This window comes from Ciconia boyciana, chromosome 5, assembly GCF_034638445.1.
Source record: "Ciconia boyciana chromosome 5, ASM3463844v1, whole genome shotgun sequence".
Taxonomy (NCBI): domain Eukaryota; kingdom Metazoa; phylum Chordata; class Aves; order Ciconiiformes; family Ciconiidae; genus Ciconia; species Ciconia boyciana.
The window spans coordinates 32,645,670-32,666,552 of record NC_132938.1 but is presented as its reverse complement, the minus strand read 5'-3'; the positions used below and the strand labels follow the sequence as shown (position 1 = coordinate 32,666,552).

At 34.4% G+C, this 20,883-nt stretch overlaps 1 protein-coding gene across 2 annotated transcripts in view; it reads left to right on the top strand.

The window, feature by feature from the left end:
• Positions 1 to 20,883, top strand: part of SGCZ (sarcoglycan zeta) — a 234,771-nt gene that overhangs the window by 198,781 nt on the left and 15,107 nt on the right. For both annotated transcript variants that reach the window (XM_072862143.1, XM_072862142.1), the window contains one exon: positions 10,508 to 10,580. In XM_072862143.1, coding sequence (XP_072718244.1) covers positions 10,508 to 10,580 — 73 coding nt within the window. The remainder of the gene's footprint in view (positions 1 to 10,507; positions 10,581 to 20,883) is intronic.

The window sequence follows — 20,883 nt, the reverse complement described above, 5'->3', positions numbered from 1 at the left end:
CAGCCTTATTCCTTTACAAATGCCAAAATGTCATTTAGCTCAAGTGGAGACTTTGCCCTTAAGTCATCATCATTCTAAACCAATCTGATACATAAAGCATGACAGAAGTGACAGCAAGTACTGTAGGTTACACCACTTACAGTGTAACTAGGAATAGTGCCTTTTCATGTCCTTTTTCTGCATCACTTGCTGCAAAGCAAGTACGTTATGGTGGTCAAAGGTCTAGATACAGCAGCACGTAAAGCTTTCAAAGTACCTGGATATCACGCTAAGACAGAAGATGTATCCAAGATCAACAAAGCAAAATACTGGCAGTTGCCAAAGGCTAGGTTCACTTGAAAATTTCCTTTCCTGTTTTATGGTGAAAGCATGAGATGGGATTGGTAGTTGCATCTGAAAGTCTTTTCTCATTAAACATCAAAGGGAAATACCTTTTTTAAAAATACTTATTTTCATGTCAAGCAAACCAGTTGTATTATTTTTGCTATTTTTATCTTAGCAGCATTACCAAATGATGGACTACTTTTTTAATCTGTTTTTACACTCTCAGTGTGGAACAGAGAAAACAAAATAGATAAAGCATACTGTGCAGAAAGAGTATTTATCAACAAGTTTGTTTCATGTTTTAGCTGTCAGGACTGTTTTCAGGCTTTTTATAGTTGCAATTTTTTTTCTTCTTACTGTCATTCTTGGCCTTGCCTCCCTGGTTTATATTTAGATTTAGGATGAAAGCAAAAGACCAATTAGAGTTTCTGAATTTGAAGTTTTAATGAAAATACTCTTCTTTTTTTTTTTTCATGACAGCAAAACTAACAGTAATTCAAAACAATTTCATTTTGGCAGTGTTAATGTGAAAAATTAGTATAGAATTTAAAAAGAACTTTTAATACAAAACAAGGAAAGGAGCAGAGGGAGTATCCTGCTGAAAAAAACAGAACACATTACTTACAGTGATAAGATATCTGGAGGTCAGAGGGAGACTGAAGGACAAGGAAGATTGAATCTAAGAGAAATAAATTCCTGTGGAAGTTTTAAGAATATAAGAACAGAGGTATTTCCAAGTAAGGTTCTCTTCAGTGGAAGCTGAAAGGCTGGATTGCTAAGCATCATGACAGTTTGTTAACTGGATAATATAGAGAAATACCTCCTAGAGTTGATCTGAAGAAAATGCAAAATAAGAAATGTTTTCTTTTTTGTCTCTTAACCTATCTCTGAACCTGGTAAGGTCTTTTGTTGGTAGATGGACATAGGAAATATATTATTTCTGTAATTTTAACTCAAAAATGGTAAAGCAAAATAATTGATTTAATGATGACTGTCAAATTGTATGACATTCTGTTCCCTAGACATGACAATCCTGGTGCCCGGTGTTCAGTATTCTGTTCTGAAAGTACCTGAACATAATGTAGTTTAATGTCTAAGAGGAAGTGAACAACAGGTTTCTCTGGCAGCTGACCACACCAAATTTTCATGAAGAAGTAAAGCCTGCTTTGCTAATTTTAGCCAGGCATGCCTTGGTTTGTAGCAAGGCAGTGAAAAGTGCTTAAACCTTAAAAGTCTTATGGTGAATTTATGATAGGTGTATTGCAGCAGTGATGAGAGTGTGATTTTTGAGTCTCTCCTGCCTCACAAACAGTAAAAGAGCAAAGACTAGTCTAGGGTTATGCCACAAGGCTCACAGCAGAGATGGGCTGTTACAAGGTTTGTCAGGTAATCTGAATTGTGGTTGTAATCTGAGTCCTGATACTGCTCCTTGGTGACATAGAAGGGAGTATTGAGACCAGCACTGATAAATTACTCTGTGACCAGCTCAGTCCTGTCTTGAAAATGGAGTGGTAGAGCTGACAGTAAATTACTGCCATAAACCCTCTTCCCACCTCTGCAAGGTATGTGGCAACTCTCTTGTGGTTCTTGCCTGCAAAAACATCTGAGTCTTTGGCAAAAGATGCGTATTTCAGCCAACTTTAGCATATTGTAGTAAGCATTAGTATCTTATCCTTCCCTGCAGAAAATATGATGTCTTTCCTGTGATTAATACAGATCACACATAGGCACGCCTTTGCTAACATGACCATTGGTGTTTTACAGTCATTGCAGTTAACTGATTTGAAATACACCTGCTTCCATTTTGTTGCTAAATTAAAAGGCTTGCTTCACTGGTATGCTGACTTGAAGGTGAGAATATTAAGTGACAAAATTACTGTTGCACATTCACCCTCTCTCTCACAGCTGCAGAATTTCAATTTAAAACTGCAGTAAAGACTTATCTAAGTTAAGTCATTTGCCCTTTTGCATTATGGTAATGCCAGGTTTGAATGTGCTGTATTCATCTGTGTAATTTACTTCTAGAGAGAAAACCAGAACATTAATAAAGAGCAGGAATAAAAAGACAGTCATAATAGGTGATAATCAAGATAACTAGTGGTAATATCAAATAGAAACTTATTAACAACCTTGTGAGGAGCTGATATTATAGCTTCATTTTATTTCTCATATCTGCAAAAAAAATTTATGACTTTCAATAATTGGAGATACTAACAATTTTGTTTCATTTTGGTCTAACAGGCACCAAAATGCATTATATCAACATATCTCTGTTTCAGCATTGTAGATATACATGTGAGGATTCTTCTCACATTTTCTTTTTTTTCATGAATTTCATGAAGTATTTGAAGGCATTTTTACAGTGACTTTTAAAATACATACTATATTCTTGCATATGATGGACTTTAATATGTGTATTAGTGCCCTCTGTAGGGTGCACAAATGCACTTATCTAAATATTTGTTTATAATTTATCAATGGCATGCTAATTCCTATACGGTAAAAATGCTATAGTAGAGGTATTTCAAAAATCTGGATAATAGTCCTGCGGCTTTGTGGCTTCCTTTTGCAGAAATAAAACAATTAACTAAATTGTAAGAATGCAGCAGTAATTATCATATAACTATAATGATTTTTTAGTATGCTGCAGTAATGGCAAAGTACAGAACAGAAATAAATGCACATTTACATATGGCATAAAGAACTGGCCACTAAAACCTATATAAGGCAATCTGTGAATCAGTTTTAATGCTAAGGGTAACTTTGATGACTACTGATATAGTTAAAGTGAGGTTTCCAAACAAATTTTCTCAATTTAGATAAAATTCAGACGTGTCAACTGCTGACCAGATGTTGAAGGCAAAAGCTTCAAGGTGGTTAGGCTGTGTGCATTGTTGCTCTAGTCTCAGGCCAGTATCAGTAGTTAACTAACCTCTAGAGATGCCAACTTCTCTTTTTTGGCTATAAATAAAATATAAATAGTCTGTACTCCTAACTTAGGCAACTAATGAGATGCCTAGACTGAATGGAGAAACTCCTGATAAATTCCTCTGAGCTTTTGACTTTTCAAAATAAAAAACATTTATTTATGTGATATCTTAACTGAAGGGCAAATGCCCTTTTATCAAAAGCTAATCATTAATTCCTTTTTTTAGAGCTTTTTGAGGCAAATTAGAGAGACATTCCTGGCTAAGTTTTGTAGGTGGGCAGCAGTACATTCTAGAATTTTCAGAAAGTTTCAAAATGGGAAGTTATCGCTGATTGTTCTTGAAACTAGGTGAGAAATAATTTTCTCATTCTCACATTTTTCCCCCTTCAGATTCTAACATTTTTCCATAGTATTCTGTACAAATACATGACACTGCTTTTGGTAAAAATCAAGATAAAATTATAAGGTAATTTCATTAGCCTTGGAGTTAAAGCCTTCATTTTGTACTCGGGATATCCAAGTTCGTGTCCCATTCTTTTACATCCTAGGTGAGTCCCCTGGTTATGAAGCTATTGACTGTTGTTTGATAGTCCTCTCATTCATTGATTCATTCCTTTTTCATCAAGGAAACAGCAATTCTGTTTTGTAACTGATTAACTATTCATTAGAGCATAAGCCTGAGTGTTCCAAACCCTACAGTTATCTTCTACAACAAAGTGAAAATACAGTCTTTTTGATCTATTAAATATAAAAATAATCCAATTAAAATTCAAATTTTTGAATGTAGACAAGGACAATTTTTGCTCTGTGTTCCACTATTGTGAACCCAGAATCATTTGCACCATTTTAAGAAAAATGGAAATCCAGACTATCATATATATCTAGGAAAAGAAGATGATTTTTTGTTTTTTAGGAATTATTTACTGTGAAATCTAAACGCAAACCTCAAATCTATTCTTAAACCTAGCTGTTGTAACTTTTCAAGGAGACTGTATCAGTTCAAGCAGAAAATAGTTGTAGTTAATTTTTATTGTCATGTGTATCTCCATCTGTCATACATCACAGAGGAAAAAAGTAAAAGCTGTTATGAAAATTATTATTTTAAAGAACTTGTCCTTTGTAAACCCCTTATATATTTTTCAATTTCATTCATGTTTTGAAGAAATATTCAATTTTAATGTGGCTTCTCAGGAGTTTCATTTAAATATATTGACTTTTTTCATCCCAGAAATAACGTTTAGAATAGCCATTTCCAATTATTAATTGAAGTATGTTACTACTATGCTCAGTCCAAATTTTATTCAAACAGATTCACTTTTTCAGCAGAGTAAACCAAGTGGTGGCCAAACATAGATTTTGGATGTGAACCTTCAAACAAGTCTGTGGATGAGCAACTGAACACATAGGCATAATCCAGTTTCATTTGCTCTGCAAGACAAGAGGTGTCTTAAGTGCCCACCATTAGGAAGCAATGTTTCAAATGTTTGTACTCAATAGAAGTTAAGATGATATTTAAGAAGACAAATACTGACTGTTGCAATTTTGCAAGTATTTTCTGGAGTTGCCATTTGCTTTGATCAAAATTTATCACACTGAAGAAGCTGAATTTTAATTTATTGCCATACATTCTGTTGCCATACAGAAAATATGCATCAAACATTAGTCATCTTTAAGGGCCTTGAGTAATGAATCTAAATCATTCATTTTAGAATTTACTTTTTAATAACAGCTTTCTCTCTGAAGACTTCGATGCTTATGCTTTAGTTTACAAGTGAACAGCTGCATCTATTCAGGCCATACTACAGCTTCCTACCTATACTATACCTCCAATATCACCACATCAGTATCATACCTGAAACCTTCCCTATTTAACATTAGTCAGTTTTGCTGATGAGGGACTCTGCAAGATTGAAATCCCAGCAGTCATGCCAATCATGTTTTCATAAAATAACCTACTTACTTTCATTTTAGTTATGTACACGTCCGTAGCAAAAATCCAGTTGCATCGTGCTTTTTTAATACAAGTACCTAGCTAAATTACATTTCAAGCAATTTATTAAAATTGAAAGTCTTGAAGAGCTGCACAACCAACATGTGGTCCAGAAGCTGCATTATGACTCCTTTGGGGTCCTAATCAGCCCAAGATAAATTATAATAACTGGGCTTTTAAAAAAGAAGCAACAAGCATTTTCTGTGGTCTTTTTATGATCATCGATCTGCCTAGTTGAATATATCTGTTTTTTTAGTCTGGCAGTGACCAGCTCTTCCAAGGTCTCAGTGTTGAACAGCTAGCTAATCTCACAAGGGCACTTTTAAATTTTACCTAAGTACACATGGTAAAATAATTAAGAATAGGGGATTTTTTATTGCAATTAAACTTTAAGAACATAAAGTCTATGTTTTGAAGGTCTCTTCAATGGTAAAGCAATCTTTATTAATTACTCATATTTCTCTGTGAAACCTGTGGATGCTTTAACTTAATAATGAGTTTGCAACAAGTAAAATTGGAAGCTTCAAAAGTGATAAATATTTTACAAACTCTTCTTTAATCTCTCTAACTCAGAGGGCGAATTGGCATTACAGTCTAATACTTGCATAATCTTAGGACTTCATCATATTGTTACTTGATGTTTCTAAATGTTCTTGATGTTTCTAGAGAAAGATCAGGGCAGTAAGATTCAGCCATGTGTGCCTGTGACGCTGCAATGCCATCTAATTTGTACACATCAAAATGCTACACAATTCCATTGTCAGTACATCTGAGGTGATTTGCTTACAAGAATAATGTGAAGGAGTGGGATAATGCCAATATATGGCTCATTTTTCACAGCAAAATAATTTATTAGTTTTTGATTCTTGGCTCATCAACTCTTCAGCCAGCATTGTCTTCAGAAAAAAATTAGCTCTGCTAATCAACATGCTCAGGTGTCAGTCTTTTCCCGCTAGTCGATTATTAAGTCACTGAAAGGTACCAGTGTTGTTGTGTGAGCTAGCTCATAAATTACAAAAATATTATTTGCTGGTTAAATAAATGACAAAATTTCTCAGCATGCACATACATAAGCAAATATAATCTGGCACCAAATTACCAATGCTGTACTTCCATTGTCTTTATGAACTTTGTCATTTCCCAAAGGCTGAATTTCAGGAACCAGTAAATTGAGCAGAAATGAGTAGTTTACACTGGTGTCTCTGAATTCTGAATATTCAGTTTCAGCAGGAACGTGTGACTAGTTTTGCTTGTAGCGAAAGGGTCATTTTCATTTGCTCTGTGTCAAAAAAGTATGCTTTAAAGGTCTGGTGTTTATAAATCTGCTATGCATAAAGAGGTTTCTCTATAAATACAGAATTGGACTTTTGGCCTTTTTGCCTGACTCATGCTATTTACTGAGTTTTCTCCAGCAACCTCTATAGTGACTGGTATTCTTTGACCAGTAGTTTGCCTTCACAGATGCTTCTTTCTTAGTGAAGTCTTTACTTAACTCATTCTCTTCCACTGGAAGCTGGAGGTAGGAGTAATTTTATTCAGTTACACTTACAGTTTTGATTTTACATCCTTTGCACATACTCCGTGCCCTTGCTATTTTATTTCCTCTGAAAGGTTCACTTTTTATCGCTATCCATTCTAACTCATGTTCCTTTGAATTCAGTTCCCTAACTACTTCCTTTTGAGCTTTTGAAAGATTTTGAGCTTCCTTTTGAAAGGGCTTGAAGGTTCAAGTCTTTTCTTTTTATTCTTTTTTTGTATTCATTCATCTCTCTCTAGAATTTCACTCATCTCAAAGTAGGTCTTGGTTATGATTCTGTAAGTCAGGGAATACAGTTAACAAATCCTTGTCTTATTTATGTAAAAATTAAGTGTTTTAACATTGTAAATTATTAAATACCTAAAGTATATTTCTTTCATTAAAAAAATCACGCTATTCACTTTGAATCCTGATTTATACTGTTATATTTATTATTCATAGAAAGGTATGTTTTTAGCACCATTTCCTAAGCAGCACTGAACTACATGATCTAACTTCCCATTAAAGCACTACAGATTTACATATAGTAAATTAAAAAACTAAAGAATACCTTCCTATAGTTTTTCTTCTGTTCTGTATTTTTAAGTAATGCTGATCCATGTCTTTTATTTGCTGTACAATCTCTTTCCATTTTTCTTGATCCTGCTGTTTAACTGCTGGAAACACATCAGTAAATTCTGGCTGGCTGATCTTTTATACCTTTTTTACTAAAAACAAGATAATTGTAAGTGCCTGCTTTTCTTCCAGTATACAGGAATTGGAGATATGCTTGAACTTGATAGCATATTTTTTGAGGACAAAGCATTTACCACAGAAACTTTTATAGTTTCACTTTTGAGGCTGTATGAGAAGAAAACATATGTGGGATTATATCTTCAAACAGCAAAAGGAGCACATTTGGTTTGTTTTGAGTTTTAGTTATATTTTATTTAATTATACCACTTTATCCTTAATTCTACCTGCCTGGATTTTCAGTCTGCTTGGACAAACTTGGTCTTTCTTTCCAAATGTCTTATTTTGTTAGGGGAGAAATGCCTTGTCTTTTAAACAAATGCTGCTGAAAGTGAGGAAATACTAATGCTGGCTCAGAACCAGCTGTCATTTATCTTTTGTTATCAGTCTTTGCCTAATATTATCTTTGGCACTTCTAATTGATTTAGTGTCTGACCCGTACTACAGTGATGTTTTCTACATCTTTGCATTAATTCTGCTCTTTCAAATGTTACAGCTGTGGTCTTCTCATAAGTAAAGACTGGCAATTCTACATCCTGCTCAGTTATTTACATCTTCATATACCATTGCCACCTTCAAAAGTACAAAAAGTCCTTGGCTTTGAAAGTATTTAATTTTGCTGATGAAAAAGGTGAATGATATCTGGAAGCACACTCTTTGATTTCTGATATTCAGCTCCCGTAGAATTTCTAGCATGCCATTATAGATGGGGGTGAGATTTATTTTAAGTGACAGAAAGCCTGGCTATACAGACATGCTATGCCTGTCTTTTAAAGGTAGCAGAATTGCAAGGCAATGTCAGGTTTAAAAAGCAGATTCTGCACAGCACCTCTGTGAATACATTTAGGTAGAAGATATGCTGTTTTTTTCCCTCCTGTGGTTCTCCATAACACTCAGCAAAGTTTGATTATAGAAAGTGGATTCGGTTGTTTTCTTGTGAGATCTTCAAAGCAGCAGTTGTAATGAATTTGTTTTCAATATCCTTTGGCAAGGTATTTGTAAAGCTTATAGATTTCTGGAGATGAAAACCTAGGACTTTACTTCATCACTCTCAGAAATCCCCTCTTCCTCTCTTGGATACTCCATATCAGTAGAGTATTTTACAGTGAAGTTGGTTTTTTTTTTCTGGTTTGTTGTTTGTTGGGTTTTTTTACATGAAAGTGGAGTTTAGAAGATGACTAACAATGATGATTTTCTGACAGTAATTTAGTTTAATGTTTAATTAGATTTTTCTGTCTTCTTGCTCAGGACATTTTCTCTTTAACACTGTGAAATGGTATTATCAATTAAATATTCTATAGCCTCATTCTACTTTCATATCCTAGTAAGATCAGTTTACTAAATGTTATTGGTTAACTGCAAAAATATCTAAATATCTATCTCCATTAACAGCCAAAATTTCTGAAAGTACTTGTGAAATATTTAAATAAAATATTTAAATAATTGAAATTATTGTATTTAAAATATTGTAACAATTAGAGTGGTGCTTCTGTTCTATTGAGCACTTCTTACACAGCTACTGTGAGATATTGTTGGTATATTTTTAAGTTTACTCTGAATTCAAGGCTCAGAACACAAGAAAACTTCTGTTGTTGAAATATGGCAGTTAATCCCAGAATATTTAGTAATCGACTATAATTATACCAGATAGTTTCCTTGATCTTATTTCTAGTGATAGAAGGTAAATGCATTACTTGTTTTACACATGTTTTTATTCAGTTCTTTCATCTTTACTGGCAGTTCTCTGTTGGAAAGACTTTCACACAACAGTTCTAGGCTATTTTAATTACACAGTGCCCAGTATACCATCTTCAGACAAGGAAAGTAAAAGCTTAGAGGCACATGGATATTGGTTTTTTTTAAAAAATAGCTAAAGTTTATATAAGTAGAAGACAAAAATAATGGCATTGGACAAATCAGTAAACAAAAATAGATATGACAATAGGGTTCAGGGAAAAAAAAGAAGACATAAACTTTTGAATGCCTAACAATATAGGTACGCTATTGCTATCTATTAAATGTAAATTGAGCAGTATAAATGACTTATGCATTCAGTCCTTGTGCCTGAGAGTTACAAGAAATACTGATTTTATAGTGCTCTTCACTACATGTCAGTTTATTGAGTTTTCTATTATTTTAACACAGAACTTGCTGTAATCAGGTCTTTATTAGTTTTTTTGGTCTTTTTTCATTCTCCTTAAAAAAAAGCATTTAAAAATGGATTGTGTAAATATTTGTCTTTTTTTTTTAATAACATCAGTGAACATTTATCAGAACCCTAATTTTTTCATAGAAAAGGAATTTTTAAATGAAAAATCTTGGTCAATTAATTCAAAATGTGGAATTATCATATGCAACTTGGACCTACTTATAGAAATTAAAATTCAATAGAGAATCAATTCAGTTTTAGGAAATAATTATCCATTTTCTTTGCCTTCATTTTGAGTGCCCAGTAAGAGATACATGAGCGTCCACTACCAACACTACAACCAAAGGACATTCCAGATAAATCTCTTTATTTTCTTTGAGAACAAAAATTTTCAATGAGAAAGGTCTGATGGAAGAAAACTCTGAAGCCATCAGATATTGAGATTCAGGCTAGCAACTTCAGGTGGTAGGCTGTTATTTCAAAACTTTTGAAAGCTTGGCATCTCAATTTAAGTAATCAAAATGAGCATAATGCAAAAAATAGTAGACGCTTTTAAAATGTGTTTCTGTCAAACAAACTGAAAAGTGCTGAAAAGTTTGGATCTATAAATGTTTTCAGATTTGTATGTGAAATTCATCTACTGATAAGCAGAAGTCTAAAGTTTCACATGATGTCAGTTGAGATTTTGATATAGAAATGCAAACATTAATATGAATAAACATTGATAATCATTAACAAAGGATTCAATCAGATATTTTGTCCTAAAAATGTCAATTTGTGGTCATACATTTCAATGTGTTTTTATTTTCCCAAGTAATTGTACTGTATTTTATTTATGTATTTTAGGCACAGAAGGGGCAGTGTTTGGGCACTCTGTGGAGACACCCCATATCAGAGCAGAACCTTCCCAAGACCTCAAGTAGGTGTTGTTCAAAAAGTTGTTTTAAAATCAAGTATCCTCAAAAATAATTAACTCTTGATTAAAAGCAGATATCTGTATAGTAATATATACTGCCTACTTAATGACTCATACATATCCAAAACACTGGTAGACTCCAATTTGTTCTAGCTAGTCAAAAAACCCCCACAAACTTCTATCACACAAAATGTAAAATACATTACTTTTTATAAATGACTTGCCTCCTGTGGCAGAATTCTTGAGAAGTATATTTTCCCCAGAGATTGGAATAGTCAGGCATTTTTAAGGTCAAATGAGTACAAGTACTGTTAAATAGCATCAGACCCAGATTTTTATTTTTTTATGAGCTGTTACAGAATATATAAGTCAAGTTAAAGTAAACAGTCCCAGATTTTTTCTTCAAGTGGTGGTTTGGGTTGTTGGGTTTTTTGAATACTACACACACCCACTTCAAAAATTCATTACCAAGTGAGGCTACATTTGTAAATGTAAAAAATCCAAAGTTTTCTGCACATAGTCACAAAAGTGGAGAAATAAATAAATAATAAAAGATCAAGTCTAAAACTTACTAAAGCATCTATAGACTGAGAAAGAAAATTTAGAAAGGTTTATAGAGAAAGCTTTTTCTTGAAGTGCATGTATGTGCACTGCTAAATACTAATCTGTAATTTATATGGATGATTAACGAGAATATACGGCAATCGCAGAAAATCAAAGGTCCTTCCTTGTGTTTCTCTCAACAAAACCGGTGAGAAAGAGTATAGAGTTTGATTCAATGCTGCTATGATTCCTAAACATTATATATCTATCCCTTAACATGCCCAGCAGTGTTTACAATGAATTGCTACAGAAAGCATTGTTAAATGCCTTTCCCTATATTTGCAAAGGCATTTAGGATCACCAACTGGTAATGATGTTGCAGAAATCATGGGCAGGAAACTGCCCATGTGGACGAGTTTGACCATTGTATGTGGGGTGTAAGAAGTAAAGGATTGTGTTTGATTATTTACACTAAACATTTTAAGGTAATATAATGGTTTGGGGTCTTCCAGAGGATCTTACTAATTAGATTTTCATCTTAAAATTTCCTATCTGCTGCCAAGACTCCTGGTCAGTCCTTTGTTGAAAGTAGTTGTAAAGGTGTCTATTAGTGATGACCACCAAGTTGATATGGTCTCTAATCAAAGGGAGCTCAGCAGAAATCAAAGTGGAAACATAACAAGCTTATCTTTTTTCAGGGACCCAAAAATTTTAGTAAGAGGGTGGAACTTGTCCCACTCAAAAGTATGTAGAGACACTGCTTTGTCTACTTCTTTCTAATAATTAAATAATAATAACAGAATGCAAATGTATGGTAAAACAGACAACCCTGTGTCTTCAGGATTAATTTCACTAGGGCTAAAATCACCTTATGTTGTTTCTGAAACTTACATATCAGGCATTCACCTCTCCTGTCTTTTGGCTTTATTCTTTGCCATGATGCCCATTGTTGCTTAATGTTTTCCAACTCCAACATTCCTTCAGCACATTTTTCCAAGGTAGACTTAAATTAGTAAGAATTTTCCATTCAACTTTCTACCCTCTTATTAATAATGAACTTATACCAAACTTTTTATTAAAAAAATTGATGAAATGGAAACCCTTGCTGTTTCGTCAACCACCATTAGCTTATGTATAAGTGATTTTATTCTTAATATATTCAGTCTCTATTGTGTTCTGCAAGTTTTTGTACACGTGTTCCTATGTATTAACTAGGATTCAGTGATACTCCTTTTTTAAATCTCTCAAGTCATTTTAATCTACTACTGTTAGGATAGTAGGTAACTACTGTTAGGACAGAGATTTCTTGGCTTTTGGCATGAATTGTTCTAGAAGGTAACCTGCAGACCTTTTTAACCTTTTTAACCTTGTAGCTTGAAAGAACTATAAGTAATTGTGGGTTTGTGTGATATTTTCTGACAACAAAATACAGTTGGACACTCAGATCATATATATCCCTTTGAAAATTCCAGTTACCATATGTCTTTTAATCTTATTTCAAATGATTGAAGTTCAAGCCCTGCATTCACTTTCCCAAAAAATAAATTGGCTTTTTTGGGTAATTTAAAAAATGTTGTCAGAAAGCAGTGATTTATCATTTAGATGATTGTTTGCCAAATATGCCCAAACAAATAGGTCACCAACCATAATATGACATTTCCCTGTAGTGTCAGAAGCTACCTCTGTCACAGAAACAAAACAATACCAGAACTCATTTTCTGGCCTCAGGCCCAACTAATACAACTACATTGATATTGTAAAATCATTTTATCATCTAAAACAGAACAGTTGCATCCTAAATGCTGAGTGGGAATGGTCTTCGACTCATGCTACCCTCCAAGTAGTGCCTACAAATTGTTTGGGAGAGTCGTAACTGACTGTCAATTGACTTTCAAATATGCCAGCGACTATTTAGCTGCGTAGATGATTGAGTTCCAGTGGTCTGGCTTGGGTCCTAGCACATTTTAATGTTTTAGTATAAACTTAGCCAAAGTGTCTAGTAGACCATACTGGCAGTCCTAAAATGATGTAGAATATTTTTTCCAAATGCCACATCCCTGTGCCTTGGGACTTTTGAAATTAATGATAACATGGGAGAATAGAGAGTTTCCTGAGTTGACATTAAAGTTCATTTTTTCAGTGGACATAGGTGATTGCAGTTTGACAGCAAGTTGCAGTGCATAAATGCAAATATATTAGGCTATGAGAATACTTGTATACAGTGCTGAAAGATAAAAGAATTTACATTAGATTGTTAATTAAAATATAAATAATCCCATATTTTTCATGTTGCAATATGTATTTGTGGTCAAGTAATAAACCTCAGACAGCAAGATATGAGTATATTTAAATAATACCTTTTCCCCCTCTCCCCCCCCAAAAAAAAAGATGCTGGAAAACTATTCATAACCTTGGATATGTAGAACAATTTACTACTGAATTTAAAAAGTGGAATTCTGACCACCTTGATTACTGGGAATGAAACTGAACTATAAAATTTGGACTAAGATTTTGATACCCACAAGGCTCATAGTCTTTGCTCCAAAAGTCCTGGGATTTTAGCTCAGTCTATTCTGGACAGGGAGCTAAAAAGAAAAAGTCAGATTCATATTAGCTTTACATATCTAAACTTTGCCTCAGCCACTCTTTGTTCTATAGCCAGATTTTGAGGTCTTCAGACAGAGAAACTTCTGTAATATTTGCTATTAAAAATTTGTTGTGTAAAAATAAAATTCAGTTGAGATTTAAAATAGTTCCTTCCTATATGCCCAACCACTTTGGTCAATCTTTCTCCTGTCTTACATTTTCAAATAATAGCTAGCAAGGTTTTGCTTTCAGAAAATGTTTTTCTACAATCCTTTGTGAAAGCTATTAAGCCCTTTTGTGTCAAATCCCAAAAACTAATTAAATCTGACTTTCATTAGCTGGAATAAGCAGCATAAAAGAATCATGCCTTAGAATCAGAAAAATGAATTATATCTTAATAATTTAATCTTCATTTTTCTCTCACTACTTTTTCTTACAGGAACATAGTTAAGAAAACTAAACTGCCAATATAATAGGTCCCCAAATATTGGTTTTAGGCTAATAGTGCATTAAAATATGGTGCACTAATAGGTAATATCCATGCGCAAAAGAGGCAGACAGTAAAATGCAAATAGCTTTGCCCTCAATAACCTCCTTAATAAAGGGGTAAATTAATTTGTTGTTGTTCTCTAGGGATAACTGCAAGATCACATTTAATAGTTTTTTTTCTCTTCTATGTTAAGCCTCGCATACCATTGGCTATCAGCTAACCCTGCAAGCTAGTGCTGGGCATAATGAGATGAAAATTGATCAAGCAGCAAGGAACCACCCAAGCTAGTAGGATCCTACTTTACTTCTGTTAAGAAATAAAAATACATAGATCTTGCGCAAAGGGTCTGTTTCACTCAGAGTTGCCTGATCGTTTGTAAGAGCCATCTTTTGTGGCATCTAAGGAGTGGTTTACTAATAGGGCAAAATATCTATTCTATAAAAGCTTGGAGCCAGAGAAGGCATGAGAAAGGAATTTTGACACTAACTTATTAGTTGTCTGAGCAGGCTGAGAGTAACAAAAGCACTGGAACTCTATTCATTTATTTTACCCAGAAATCAAATAATAAACCAAACCTCATCAAAAGGAAGAAGATGCAGTAGAGTAAAAAAACCCAGCTTCCTTCTTATGCTGTTTTAATGATGTCAGGTTCTAGTTACTTTCTCAGTATTCTTTTTTAATAAAATGGAAATATTTACTATTTATGTTTTCACAATTTTTTTCATGTTTAAATAGTTATTTCAGTGTTTAGGCATGTGTATTGACAGAAACTTGTTTGCTTAGTCTTATCCCTAGCTGTTGAAAATATGATTTTTTTTTAACATACATGTTCATACAAAAATAGAGATGGGTGTAGGAAAAATTTGAAAAATTGCCAAAAGTCAAGCTTCTTTTTTTACATATATATGTGCTTAAATATATATTAAAAAAAAATACATTGAAACAAATAGAGAAGAAAGACAGTAATAAAAGGTTATAATTACTATGCAGATAGGACACAGTAGGAACAAAAGGTAACTAGGTATGGCTTTTAAACTGAAAGAATAATTTGCTTTAGTGTTCAGTGACAATGATTATATTTGACATTGGAGAAGGGAAAAGGCTCTAGTAGGAACTGAGATATGAAGGAAAAATGTATTGCTGTCACAAGAGATAGCAAAATTAATTGAGTTTTGTGTGGTTAATTTAGGGTGCTGGATGATCTCTATCCCTGATCTGTGACTGAACTAAATGTGAAAATAAGGTCAACTAGCCAAAATTTATAATAAAGTTTTCAAACTGAAAAACAGACACCATGGGACTGATGGTAGACACCGTGGTAGACACTGATGGTAGACACCATGGGACATAGCACTTCTAGTGAAATGGAAGGAAAAAATGGGTTAAAAGAGTCATCTAGTATGTTAGACCCTTTGGTCTGAACTCACTAGTATGCAATGCTGTACAATATTATTTGGAAAGATTCATTAAGAAAAGAATTATTAAGGGCTTGAAGATAAGTAAAAATTGGGATGGAATAGAAGGTGGGTAGATTGTGCCAATCCAAAGAAATATTTTTCCCTTGATAAAGTACCTTATCTTCTAGAAAACAGAAAATAGGTAGACCTCGATCTGGAGTTTAAGTAAAGTACTTGATATAGTGCTATATCTAATGAGAAATAAAAAGGCAAAACAGAGAAGACTGTATTTAAAGAAATTTTAAGTGGTATATAAGAAGCACTTATTGTTCAAATCCCTCCTTCAGCCTGGAGGGAGATTGCAAGGAGACTTTCTTCAGGACCGATCTTATTTCCAGTTTTAATTACTCTCTTTGTGCTAGATGGAGGTACACAGGTTTGGAAGCACTGGCAATCGGAAGATCTGGAGCACTAGAATAAGAATATTGTGAAACTCAATAGTATGATGGTGGATATTGGATGAAATGTTAGATAGAAATTAGCATTCTGCCTCTCAGATGCAAGAGGTTCTGGAATAGGCTTTCAGAAGAATAACAGGACAACTAAAATTCATTATTATCAGTGACTGGATTATGTTTGCTTTATGATTATCCATGCCATGGTTTCAGTAACACACAGATGGGCTCCAAGCATAGCTGTCTCCAGCTAACAGGGTTATGAGTGTAAATATAATACCCTATGAATCCTAGCTCAAAACCCATATAAAGCTTGGAGCAATAGAAAGCATTTGCATAGTGCTGAGTTAATGAAAGACAAGGCAACTTTACACTGCAGATTAGTGTGAAGGCAGCTGAGGATCTTTCTTTACATGAAGCCCACTCAGGTCTAACAGCAGCTGTGACCAGCAGAGGTGCTTGGAGTCCCAGAGGAAGATGCTCAGGATTTCAAGAGCACCCTGGTGCGTGCTCTCGGCTCCAGCAAGGCTTGTTGCATCTGAGGTTGCCCCAGGGCTGTTACACTGCTTCTAGACCCAAGCTGTTCAAGAAATTCTAGTTCCATGTAGTTCCAGCCTAGGACCAGATAAGAAAGGCCATGCTTCATTGAAGTATTTCATTTTCACAGATATTCCAGGTAGAAGTGTTTGACTATGTTTTTTAATGGAAGTTGAACAACAGTCTTCAATGCCTAGGGGCTGATGTTAGCGATGCCAGAACTAATTTCTGAAATGCTTTGGACTCTAAACCAAATACAGTCTTGTTCCACCATACCTGCATATTTTTTTTTGCTGTAGTTTTTCTGATGAAATGTGATTTGATGTACTACTTATAGTCCATAAAACTTGTACTATACATCATTACGGCCAAGCAATGCTGCTGTAACATCCATAGTATTTTCATTTCTTGTCTTTCTTATGATTTTAAGTGAATCGTCTTACTACTGCAATAATAAGTGCTATTTATATTTTTTTTCATTTGAGCAAGATTTAATTTCCTTATACTAAATTTCTCCCCAGAGATATTTTCACTCTAGTTGTTCTTTTTTCCCTTCCCAGGGGTACTTCCATTTTCTATGCCACTCTTTAGCCACTTTCCCCAGAAAATAAGGCTTCTTAATTTTACTGTCTATCTATCTATTCTCTCCCTTCATGTCCCTGATAATTTGTGAAGCAGCTAGGCAGTTTCATCCATATTTGATAGAAAGGCAAAAGATCCTTAAGTTTCTGTGCAGTGTTTTCTGCAAACCAGTGCCTAACTAGAGATGCTAACAGAAAATCAGCTAGTATTATTAGTATTTACTGCTGTCAGTTTACCCATTTGTATACACATGGCTTCAGACTACCCTCAACTTCTGACATGTCTTGCTTTGTGGTCAGGTCATGGTTATAGTACACGGAGGACATGAAGTTTCTAGCAGTATTGTAGTTGTGTGTGCAGAGGGTATGGTTTGGGTTCTTGTCCTAGCACTATGTTGGAGCTAGACAAAAGATCTGAAGCTCGTACAGGCTGGGTATAAGAAAAAGGAGGTTCAGAGGATGGGGAGTTGTGTGGTGGATAGTTACAGGGAGTACATGAGTTTATAAAACTATTAGTTCCACAGTCCACCAAACAACTCCTATTGTTTATAATTATACAGAGAACTCCATAGGTAGCCTAAGCAGTAGAGAAGAATGAATGATTTTCCATGTCTTATCCTGCAATTTTCATTCTATCCTCGGTTGTATTTCAAGATAGAATTCACTGCCAAAAAGAAAGAAAAAAGCTATTTAGCTTCTTCATAGTCTACCACTCTATTTGCTATTGCAGAAGGTAAAAAAATCTCTCTCTAGTTCTTTCCAAAATGGTGCTTGCCATAAAAAATTGACTGAAAATAAACTCACCAAACCTTTTCTGAGGTTGTTTAGGTTTGGTTTTTTGTTGGATTTTTTTTTGAGTGGACCATTTTCTTCTTGGACTGGTTAGATGCAGTCCAAGTCCAAGCCACTGGAGAGTATATTCCAAGCTCTCTGCTATGCTTAATCTGCAGACGTTGAAGCAGACCTTGCAAAGGAATTTCAGCAGAATAATTTTCCACATGAGATGCAGTTTCCTCAAGATGTGGATCAAAACCATGTTGCAGTTTATCTCAGGAAAAATATGTCCATTTATATCGGCTTAAGGCCCTTTAGGGAAACAATATTGAAACTATCATTAGAAGATTACAGGTTGTCTGGACTGTCACTTCCTAATCACAGGAAGCTAATGGTTTTCAAAACTGAGAAGATTTTATATCAACAAGTTCTCATGTGTTTCCAGTTGTTCAAAGAGCCCAGTTTGGCTCTTCAGCCTCCCCTAGGCACTTTATGTACAGATCTTACTCTTGACAGCCACTTGAGCATTATCTCTGGGCATGTTGCTTCAATCTCTTTCTGACAAGACAGTTTTCTATTTTAAGAAAATATATTCTGAAAGACAACTCAGGTAATGGAGTTATTTCTGGAAAGAAAATAAACTTCATGTAGGGATGTTTAGCAGAGTGGCAGGGCATGTGTAGAAAGGGTTTCAGGTCAGAACAAAAGTAAGGAAGATTATGCGAAGGGGAATATTTTAGGTGGAATAGGGGTAGCTCTTAAGATGTCAGGGTTATGAGGAATCCTTTTCCCATACCTTTCCTTAAGGGACTATTTTGCATTGTCTCATATGCAGATCTTTGTCTCACAGCCTGAAAGTTTAGACTTTAAAGCATGTTGCGGTATTTCTCTAAGAAATAATCACTCACATTCTAAACCTTACATTTCTACTAATTTTCTTGATTTTCAAAGGTTTGGGTTTTAGTGGACTTTACATTCTGGAATGCGTGATTTTTTACTACCTGAGATTCCAGTTAGGCTTTTGGTTTGTTATGTTCTTAATATTATTTCTGATTTTTATATTTTCCCTGTGTTTAGCTATTCTGGCTATTCCCTCACACACTCTAAGAAACAACCATGCATTAAGTTCTCTTTAACCTTCCTCACATCACCTGCTTATTTTGTCAAGCTCTTGCTTTAAACATTTGCTCTCCCCAACACTCCTCACCTTTCCTTGATGCTTCTTCACTTTTTCTAGTCCTTTAATAACATCACTGAAAAACTCTTCAATGACATTTTATTCCTTACTTTTCCTCCTCAGTAACTACTATTTTTTGTATTCTTAGAAGAGATTCTTTATTTCCCTATGTGGGGAAATTGTTTTTCTGATTTGTCATCTATGTCAAACAACATTAAAATACTCAGTTGTTTCAAATGTCTCTATGATAATGGAGACCCACTGAACTGAAGCCAGTGGCACGTACAGGGCAATTAGAACTCAGATTTGAGCCTGGTGAGGTGATTTCTGGGTTAATGAGAATTTCAGGAGTTATAATAAGGACATGCTGACACATGCCAAAGTCAGTGACACGCAGAGCATGGACATAACATGAAATGCTATACTGAATGCCCTTCTACCGATCTGATTTAAGTCAAGAAAGTTTCCTCTTTATTTAAGTTTATTGTCCATGAGTTGCAAAATTGGATATTGGAAAAAAAAAGTTATTATAATATTTACTGGTTTAGGCCATTACCTATTCCATAAAATATTTATTTAACTTTCTCTTACTTAAGACTTGTGTTGTGAAGTCACAAAATAGAGCCAAATTGTGCCCTTAAAGGTTAGGTTCCCACATAAATTAAAGAGCTTCACATGAACATATGAGAATTTTGCTTCTTGATAAAGGATATCTGATGATCAATGAACAATATTAAGGAATCATGAGGCCTGCACACTTACGCTTGCATTTTAATAAATAAAATATTTCATCCTGAAAATACAAGCATTTGGTTAAAAACATCAGAATACAGCAAGCTTCAGGAAAAATAACTATTCTGGCAATGATTCATATGCATCTTGCAGAGGTGCACATTTTGATACGTGTAAAAATATCAAAAAGAGATTTTTAGTCACTTTATATATATGTTAAAAAGTGCATGTATAATCTTGTAAATAGTATAAGTAATGAAATTGAAATGAGTGAATAGTAATTTTATTTTCATAGTATTCCACTGTGATGTCAAATGCAGCTAATCAAGAATCCTCTGTTTGAATAGTTACAATATCTTAAAAAAAAGGCTTCCAGATTTTTTGTCACCATGATCATAAAAGTCCCTGGTTATTCTTTATGGATACTACTGGAGTTTGCAGCCTGACTTCCAGGAAATGGACTGAATGGAAACCCTGATTTTACCTAGCATCGTCAGTGTTCAGTGGACTTCTTTAAGGACTCTTGGTCTCACTGGAGGATTCTTGAAATCAGTTTCCTTGAGCATGAGGGCAGCCAGCTGTTCTTTTCATAGTAATAGAAATGGAAAGAATATATATTTAAAATTATTTGAGATTTCTGGAAAACAACATTTTCAAAATTATTTTTGTAAAAAATTCTTAATTCTAATTCGGAACAAAATGGTTTAACTTGTGGAAGAGGAAGGCCCTGCGTTCTATGAGTTTTCGGGGTTGGCAGTCCTTGTTTACAAGGAAGAAGTAGGATGAGGGATAGAGAGAGGCTTGGCACATCCATTTGCCTTCCCTTCTCCTCTTTGTGCATCTTACCTCTCTGCAGCCCCAGACTGCCACAACTCTTTACCTACAGGCAGCAAGATCAATGCCACAATTATTTTAATCTGTAGAAATCTACAAAAAGATTACCAAGTCAATGTGTAGATTTTCCATTGGTTTTATATTTGCAAAACTTTTTTTTTTAATAACAGGATTCCTATGCTAACTGAAAAAAGCCACAA